Here is a 9,529-nt window from a genome sequence, read left to right on the forward strand (position 1 = left end):
AGCCACCGCGGCCGCCCCGCCTGGTAGCGCGGGCGCGCCTGCTTCTGGAAAATTAGCACGGCCACCCCCATACCAGCGCGGGCGCATCGTGCTACTGGAGTTTCAGTGCGGGCGCGCCGTGCTGCTGTAGTTGGCACTGGATTTTTTTTCTTTTTCTGATTTTTTGTGGTTTTCACCTTATTTTCTTCTTCCTCTATCTACTAATGTACAATATACTTGTGTTGCCTCCCAAGAAGCGCTTGCTTTACGTCGTTAGCTTGACGTAGAAACTCGAGATCAAGTGGAGAATAGAATGGCACTAACCACCTCGCGATTTGCCGTATCCCCATAGTAATGTTTCAACCTCTGTCCATTTACCTTGAACGCTTGGCCCGGATCATTCTCAAAAATCTCCACCGTTCCATGTGGAAACACAGTTTTGATAACAAACAGCCCTGACCACCTCGACTTCAATTTTCTAGGAAAAAGACGGAGATGAGAGTTAAACAAAAGAACTTGTTGCCCCGGCACAAATTATTTGAGCACAAGACCCCTATCGTGCCACCTCTTGACTTTCTCATTATACATTTTGTTGTTCTCATACGCTTGAAGCCGAAACTCATCGAGTTCATTCAATTGAAGCATTCTTTTCTTACCAGCTGCATCCATATCAAGGTTCAACTTTTTCAAAGCCCAATACGCTTTATGCTCTAACTCCACAGGAAAATGACATCCCGTACCATAAACCAACTGAAATGGTGACATGCCTAGCGAAGTCTTGTACGTTGTTCTATACGCCCAAACAGCTTCATCCAGCTTCAAAGACCAATGTTTGCTCGATGGACACACCACTTTCTCTAGAATACGCTTAATCTCTCTTTTAAATACCTCAGTTTGACCATTTGTCTGAGGATGGTAGGCTGTAGTAATGTGATGATTCACATTATATCTTTGCATCATGGCAATAAACTTGCGATTGCAGATATGCGATCCCTCGTCACTAATTATGACTCTTGGAGTCCCAAATCTTGTGAATATCTGCTTTTGAAGAAAATTAAGCACTACCTTCGCATCATTTGTCGGTAAAGCCTTGACTTCAACCCATTTCGAGACATAATCAACCGCCAGCAAGATATACTTATTATTTTAAGATGAGAAAAATGGCCCCATGAAGTCAGTTCCCCAAACATCGAAGACTTCAACCTCGAGAAGCACATTAAGAGGCATCTCATCCCTCTTGGACATATTACCAACATGCTGGCATCGATCACACTTCAAAACAAACTGATGCGCTTCCTTAAACAATGTAGGCCAGAAGAATCTTACTTGAAGGATACGAGCTGCTGTCTTTTCTCCACCATAGTGGCCTCCATAAACAGTCGAATGATAGTATCGCAAACCCCCCATGTATCGTTGTACGGAATATATCTCCTGATGATTTGGTCAGCTCTTTGCCGAAACAGAAACGGTCATCCCACATGTACCACTTCATATCATGAAGAAACTTCTTCCTTTGAGCAGAAGACAAGTCTGGAGGCATAATATTGCTCAGAAGGTAGTTCAAAATATATACGAACCATGGTTCTTCCTCTTGCACCCCAAACAACTGCTCATCAGGAAAAGACTCATTAATCAATATCTTATCCTGTGAAGTTGCACTTAGATCTTCTAAATGAGAGAGATGATCAACGACTTAATTCTCAGTTCCCTTTTTGTCCTTGATTTCTAACTCGAATTCCTGAAGTAAAAGAACCCATCGAATCAATCTAGGCTTCGAGTCCTTTTTAAAGACGAGATAGCGAATCACAGCGTGATTAGTGAAAACTGTCACCTTCGTCCCAAGAAAATAAGATCGAAACTTCTCAAAACCATAGCCAATAGCTCTTTCTCAGTAGTAGTATAGTTCAGTTGAGCACCATTGAGTGTCTTACTCGCATAGTAGACCACATGAAATATTTTGTTCTTTCTCTGGCCAAGAACTGCTCCAATTGCATAGTCATTTGCATCGCACATCATTTCAAAAGGTTCATCCCAATTAGGTGCAGTTATGACCGGTGTCGTGATCAAACTCTTTTCTAAGCTCTCAAAAGCAGCTAGGCACTTGCCATCAAACTTGAACAGGACATCTTTCTCTAGAAGATTGCACAAGGGTTTAGAGATTTTAGAGAAGTCCTTGATGAAACGCCGATAGAAACCCGTATGACCAAGAAAGTTGCGGACTCCCTTAACAGAATTTGGTGGAGGAAGGTTTTCAATTACCCCCACCTTGGCTTTATCCACCTTGAGATATTTACTAGAGACCTTGTGCCCAACAATGATGCCTTGTTACACCATGAAGTGACATTTCTCCCAGTTGAGAACCAGATTGGTTTCAACATACCTTTTAAGAACGGCGCCAAGATTTTGCAAGCACTCATCAAAAGAATCACCGAATATAGAGAAATTGTCCATAAACACCTCCACATTCTGACCAATCATATCAGAGAAGATAGCCATCATGCATCTCTGAAATATGGCAGGTGCTCCATATAAACCAAAAGAAACTCTTCTGAAGGCAAAAGTACCAAATGGACATGTGAAGGTAGTTTTTTCCTGATTTCTGGAGCAATACAAATCTGATTATAACCCGAATAGACATCCAGAAGACAATAGTACTCATGCTCAGCCAATCTATCAAGCATCTGATCGATAAAAGGAAGAGGAAAGTGATCTTTCCTTGTGACCTTGTTCAGCTTCCTGTAGTCCATGCAAACTCTCCACCCCGTGACTGTTCGAGTAGGAATGACCTCATTCTTTTCATTAGCTCCCACGGTGATGCATCCTTTCTTCGGCACACACTGAACTGGACTCACCCAAGAACTGTCAGAAATGGGATAGATGATCCATGCATCTAGCCACTTGAGAATTTCCTCTTCACAACTTCTTTCATGATCGAATTCAACCTTCTCTATTTTTCAACAATAGGCTTGCTACCTTCCTCTAGCAGAATTTTATGCATGCAATAAGAAGGGCTGATTCCCTTCATATCTGCTATAGTCCATCCAATTTCTGACTTGAACTCTCTCAGAATTCTTAAGAGCTTTTCCTCATCACTACCTGAAAGGTCAGATGCAATAATAACAGGTAAATTAGATGCATCACTTAAAAAAGCGTACCTTAAGTGTTCAGGCAATGGTTTAAGCTCAAGTGTAGGAGCTTCCTCAATAGATGTCTTGAGGCGCTTTGGAGACTTGTTCAGATCCTCCAATCCAAGAGATTCAAAAGGCATATCTAGCCTTCGCTTCCAAGGAGAAGCATTCAAATACCGACAAGGCCTTCTCTAAGGCATCAGACCTTAGCATTTGATCAAGTTCTGAAGTAACCACGGAATCGACCAACTCCACTTTTAAGCACTCTTCATTATCAGTAGGGAATTTCATGGCATTGAAAACATTAAATATCACATCCTGATCCAGTACTCAAATAGTGAGCACACCCTTCTGCACATCAATCAAGGTCCGGCCAATAGCCAAGAATAGTCTTCCTAAGATTATGGGAATCTTTTTATCCTTCTCAAAATCAAGAATTACAAAATTAGCAGGAAAGATGAGTTTGTCCACCTTGACCAAGACATCCTCCACAATGCCTTATGGATATGTAATAGAACAATCGGCCAACTGCAAAGTCATATAAGTAGGCTTTGGATCAGGTAAGTCCAACTTTTTGAAGATAGACAAAGACATCAAATTTATGCTAGCTCCCAAGTCACATAAACATTTGTCAAATGACAATTTTCCAATGGTACAAAGAATAGTGAAGCTTCCAGGATCTTTAAGCTTCGGAGGCAACTTTTGTTGCAGCACAGCACCGCATTCCTCCGTGAGAGCAACTGTCTCTAAGTCATCAATCTTCACATTACGAGAGAGAATACCTTTCATAAATTTCACATAACTTGGCATATGTTCAAGAGCTTCCGTAAAAAGTATGTTGATATGAAGTTTCTTGAACACCTCCAGAAACTTTTCAAACTGCTTATCCAGCTTTTTCTTCTGCAGCCTCTTAGGAAAAGGAAGTGGGGGATAGTTCTGTTTCTCCCCTGTATTACCCTCAGGAGGAGTATGTTCCACAGTAGTCTTTCTTAGTTCCACTTCTGCTTCCTTCTGCACTTCTTCCTCAGCCACAGCTTCATCTTCCAAAACTTGTGATTTTTCGGGATTTACAACCTTCGCAGACCTCAATGTGATTGCCTTAACCTGCTCTTTAGCTTCCCTTTTGCCTGGTACTTCAGTGTCACTAGGGAGTGTACCAGGTTATCGATTAAGCAAAGCATTAGCAATCTGCCCAATTTGATTCTCAAGGTCTTGATAGAATCGGGTTGAATCTTGCACATGAGCCTCAACTCCTCCAATTCAGATTTTTCATTAGATTGAGGTAGCTGCGGAAGTTGGAGTTGTGGCCTTGGTGCATATTGCGGCTGTTGAAAACCAGGAGGGTTGTATTGATTTGCTGTATATGGCTGATGAGCAGTTGTACCGTATTCTGAGTATTGCTCTAGATGAAGTTAGGGTGATTGCGGTTGTTGGGATGATAAGTGGCCGGAGCTGGTTGCTGCGACCTCTGAAAGTTGGTCACGAACTGAGCTGATTCACTAGAAATAGCACACTGCTCCGTCTCATGCGCACCAGCACAAAACTCACATACACTAGTGATTTGATTAACTCCAAAATTAGTGATCTGTTTCATGTGCACCAGCACAAAGCTCACATACACTAGTGATCTGATTAACTCCAAAATTAGCCAAAGAATCCACCTTCATCATCAAAGCCTGAAGCTGAGCAGTTATAGCAGTAGCTGTGTCCACTTCCAGAATTCATGCTACTTTGCCTTGAGTCATTCTCTGAGTTGGGTTCTGGTATTCATTAGCAGCCATCAGTTCAATCAATTCATAAGCTTCATCATAGATTTTAGCCCATAATGCTCCTCCTGATGCTGCATTAAGCAGGGGTCTAGAAGTAGCATCCAACCCATTATAAAAGCAGTTAATGATCATCCGGTCAGGCATCCCATGATGAGGACACTTTCTAAGCATCTTTTTGTAGCGATCCCAAGCCTCGCAAAGATTCTCCCATTTTCTGCGCAAATTGAGTAAGAGCATTTCTGATTGCAGATGTCTTCGCCATAGGGAAGAATTTAGTGAGAAACTTTTGAGCAAGATCCTCCCAAGTAGTAATGGATCCTGGTGGTAGAGAATGTAACCAACACTTAGCCTTCTCCCTCAGAGAGAATGGGAAAAGCCTCAACTTAATAGCATCTTCATTAACTTCATTGAACTTGAAAGTATCGCAGATCTCGATGAAATCCCTAATGTGCATGTTAGGATCTTCTATAGGAGAACCCCCAAACTGAACTGAATTTTGTATCATCTGAATTGTGCTCGAATTGATTTTAAAGGTGTTAGCCGCAATGGTTGGCCTGATAATGCTGGACTGATTATCATTGATCTTCGGCTTAGAATAGTCCATGAAAGCCTATGGATTTGTTGCTTGATCTCCCATTATGACTAGAGCTTCTTCTTCAGCATTCTCATCAACAAAAACTTCTTCAACAAGAACTTCTTCAACTACTTCCTCCGCTTTATCCAGTGTTCTCTTGCGAGACCGAGAATGCGTACACATACATGCTCGCTAGAGTACCTGAAACACGACAAGGAAACAAGTAAGTAACAATGTCCGAGTCAATGAACTTTAACGACCACTGATGACAAACACATAAACTAAAGTTTAACACCGAGTCCCCGGCAGCGGCGCCAAAAACTTTTTAGGGCGAAAACACGCGCTTAACTACACGCAAGTATACGCGTTCGCAAGTAATATAGAATTAATTCTAATCCGTTCCCACATAGACTCTTTTAGGTTAATTCCAATCAATGTACTTAATGCAACAATGATATGGTTATTATTCAATGCTAAGACGAATAACAAATTGGTTTTGTTTATAACTAAGATTATTATAAAATAACATACAATTAACTAAGAGATTAAAAAGGTTGATTTTCTTATATAACACAAACACGGGATTCTAAACTTCATTACTACTTCATTCAATAGCCTTTTTGTTCTTAACCTTAGCATACAATGGTGATGACACTAATCAGACAACACGAAACTAGTAAACACCAACTTTCGTTGCACGAATACCCTACTACCAGACATCCACAAAAGAGATAGAAGTTGAATAGATACCAATTATATTGAGACCCTATATGTCTATAGAATTTGATAACATAACGGTTTAATGTGCAAGTTATCTATCGTGATTACATAGGCCAACTAATATGGATAAAATTACCTATGAATCATGCATAACAAATACATGAACCTATGCTAGCATGGCAAGTTCTAAACCTCTAAATTCACTGTCACTTCATTAGAGATTAACACACTATCTTATAAGTTCGCGACGCTCATAAGACGAATAAGCACAACCGATACTAGGACATCATACAATCACTATACACTAAGGTATCAAAACATATTAACTATTGAAATTCATAAATAAATCCGTTAGAACCCCACGATAACATTAGCCCATAACCGAACTTATCATCACCGCGGGTTCCGATGAAAGCATGGTATAATAATCTAGGTCTTTATAAAATGAATAATAAACAAAGTACGTTTAAACAAGAGTATTAGGTTCATAAAACAAGAAACGAGCTTCCAAGATTACAACAAGAATAAACTATATCTTCTTCGCCTTGGTTGTATTTGTGTTATAGGTCTTCTTGTTGTCTTCTCCTTAAGCTCCGTTATGAAAAACGTCTTTAAGTTGTCTTTATATAGCAGCCCAATTAATCCAGAAGTCCAGCAAATCAAAATTATAGTAAAAATAGGTAGCTATGATCCCAACCTGGCGCGGCCGCGCGCTTCGCCAGCGCGCTGACATTTTGCTTATTTGGTGCGGGCGCGCTAGCATAGCGCAGGCGCGCCATCCTTCTGGAAAAACTGAAATTGCTTTCTTTATTTGCTGATTCTTGATGGCTTTTGCACGAGCGATCTTCACGACTCTTTCCTAACACCATTTTAGCATCAAAGCAATGCTAAATCACCTCGATCCCTGATATATGTCTTAAATGTGAAAACACTACAAAATACATCAAAAACACAAATAACTTGAGTACAAAACATCAATCCAGGCCTTTATAGAGCATTCTAAGTGGACATAAATGCCACTTAACACAACTCCATTATGTTGTGGAGTTCCAGGAGCAGAAAATTCTTGCTTGATTACTTTGTACTTGCAAAACTCCTCCATAGTGATGTTCTTGAATTCAGTGTCATTATCACTTCCAATGATCTTGACTTTGTGATTTGATCCTTTTTTCAGTTCTCTTACGTGATCAAGAAGAATGGATGGTGTCTCATCCTTTGTGTGCAGAAAATACACCTATATGTATCTTGTTTATTTATCAACAATAACAAGTGCCTACCTCTTCTTTGCAATAGACATTACATCGACTGGTCCAAAAAGATCAACGTGAAACAAGTGATATGATTCAAGAATTGAGGATTCAGTTCTACTCTTGAAAGATATTTTCCTTTGTTTGGTATTCTGGCATGAATAACATAAGCCATCAGGAGTAAATACTGCATTGGGCAATCCTCGCACAAGATCTTTCTTCACAAGTTCATTGATACTGTTGAAATTGGGATGAGAAAGTATTTTATTCCAGTTCCAGCTGTCTTTCACAGATGCTCTACTCAGTAGACATACTTCGGAATTATCATTATTTGTGGAGACCATGGCTTCATATAAGTTACCATATCTAACACCAGTCATTGCAATTTTGTCATCTGATTTACTAACAAGTTCACAATATTCCTCATAAAAACTCACATGGTAACCTCTGTCACAGATCTGACTCAAACCGTTCAAATTATGTTTGAGTCCTGCAACCAGAACTACATTTTCAATTATGACATTTCCAAGTTTAATCTATCCATATCCCAAAGTCTTTCCTAAGTTACCATCTCCATAAGAAATATTTGGGGCAGCCTCTTCCTTAAACTCTTATAGAAAGGATTTATTTTCAGTCATGTGTCTTGAGTATCCAATATCCGGGACTAGAGAATTCTTCATGTTACCTTTTTTCAGAATTTTTAGCCTCAGTATCAGCATTTACCATAAGAGCATAGTTGAGTTCATCATCTGATTCTGATGTATCATCCCAATTCTTTTTCTTGGTTATCAATGCTTGTTTCCTCTCAGCCCTAGGCTTTCTGCAGTCAGCTGTAAAGTGTCCTACTCCATCACAGTTGTAGCATTTCTCCTTTGACTTGTCAAATTTTCCAGATTTTGACTCCTTCACATCTGAGTTTCTTTATAATTCCTCTTACCATAGTTTGAGGAACTAGAGCTCTTTCTGGAAAATCTTTTGTTCTTGTTCTTGAAGTTTGTGTAAACCATCTTCTTGAAGTTTTTAACCAACAGAGCTTCCATTTGTTCAATATCTTCATTGTTATCATGATCACTTTTAGAGTCTGGTTTTTTTATCAGAGTTTGAGTCATCATCAGAGTTTGATGACTCATTATAAGACTTTGCAATCATAGCCTTTCCTTTGGAATGGCTTTTTCTCCCGGCTTTCTCCTTTGGCATTTCTTCAACTTTGAGAGCAATTTGTCTTGCTCTTGGTCCTTTCCTCTTGCTCCTTTTCTCCATCTCCAGTTCATGAGTTTTCAGCATGCCATAGATCTCATCTAGAGATGTATCATAGAATTTAAAATTATCCCTGATTGATGTGACCTTTAAGTCCCACTTTTCTGGGAGTGCAAGAAGTAAGTTCAAGTTAGAGTCTTCAAGATCATATTATTTGTCAACCAGAGACAAGTCATTCATCAGCTATTGAAATATGTCATAGATTTATGTCAAGGACTCATCAGATTTTGACTCAAAGTGTTCATACTCCTGAGTCAATATTGTCCTCATGTTCTTCTTAATAGCGGTGGTTCCTTGACATTTGACTTCCAGAGTATCCCAAATTTCTTTGGCAGTTTTACATCCAATAACTCTGTTGGACATAACACTGTCAAGACTGCTATGAAGAATGTATCTCACTTTTGCATCTTTCATAATGGATGAAAGATATTCAGGAGAATAGTCCTTTTTATCATTATCAACCATCTTTTCTTCTTCGCCAGCAACAGCAACATCTAGCTTCATTGGTCTATGAGTACCATCATAAATCCTGCTCAGGTATTCAGGATCTGTTGCTTTCAGACACATGGTCATCTTCATCTTCCATATTGGATATTCATGAATCTTCAGGATTAGAACATTGATAGCCTCATATAGGCTTATATTATGACTGATAGGTTAATTTGTTGGTGGAGTAGGTGGGGGATTCTGTTGAGGTTCTTTATCTACCATTATAACTTGATTTTAGATTTTAATCTGTTTGTATATTAACAGCAAGCCCTGATACCAATTTTTAGGTCCTTAATACAACTGTAGGGGGGTGAATACAGTTTATGCAGATAAATCGATTCAAACATAAACGGTTTGATATTGAAT

At 39.5% G+C, this 9,529-nt stretch overlaps 1 protein-coding gene and 1 non-coding gene across 2 annotated transcripts; one reads left to right on the forward strand and one right to left on the reverse strand.

Annotated features, from left to right (window-relative positions):
* Positions 1–5,018: 5,018 nt before the first annotated feature.
* LOC141709438 (small nucleolar RNA R71) lies at positions 5,019–5,123 on the forward strand. Its single transcript, XR_012570014.1, has one exon. It is a non-coding gene; the product is annotated as a small nucleolar RNA R71 (small nucleolar RNA).
* Positions 5,124–8,878: 3,755 nt separating this feature from the next.
* Positions 8,879–9,241, reverse strand: LOC141691637 (uncharacterized). The gene has a single exon (XM_074496404.1). It carries the CDS (start codon positions 9,239–9,241, stop codon positions 8,879–8,881), a length of 363 nt encoding a protein of 120 aa, XP_074352505.1.
* Between the last annotated feature and the right edge of the window lie 288 nt (positions 9,242–9,529).

Source organism: Apium graveolens, chromosome 2 (genome assembly GCF_009905375.1).
Source record: "Apium graveolens cultivar Ventura chromosome 2, ASM990537v1, whole genome shotgun sequence".
NCBI lineage: Eukaryota > Viridiplantae > Streptophyta > Magnoliopsida > Apiales > Apiaceae > Apium > Apium graveolens.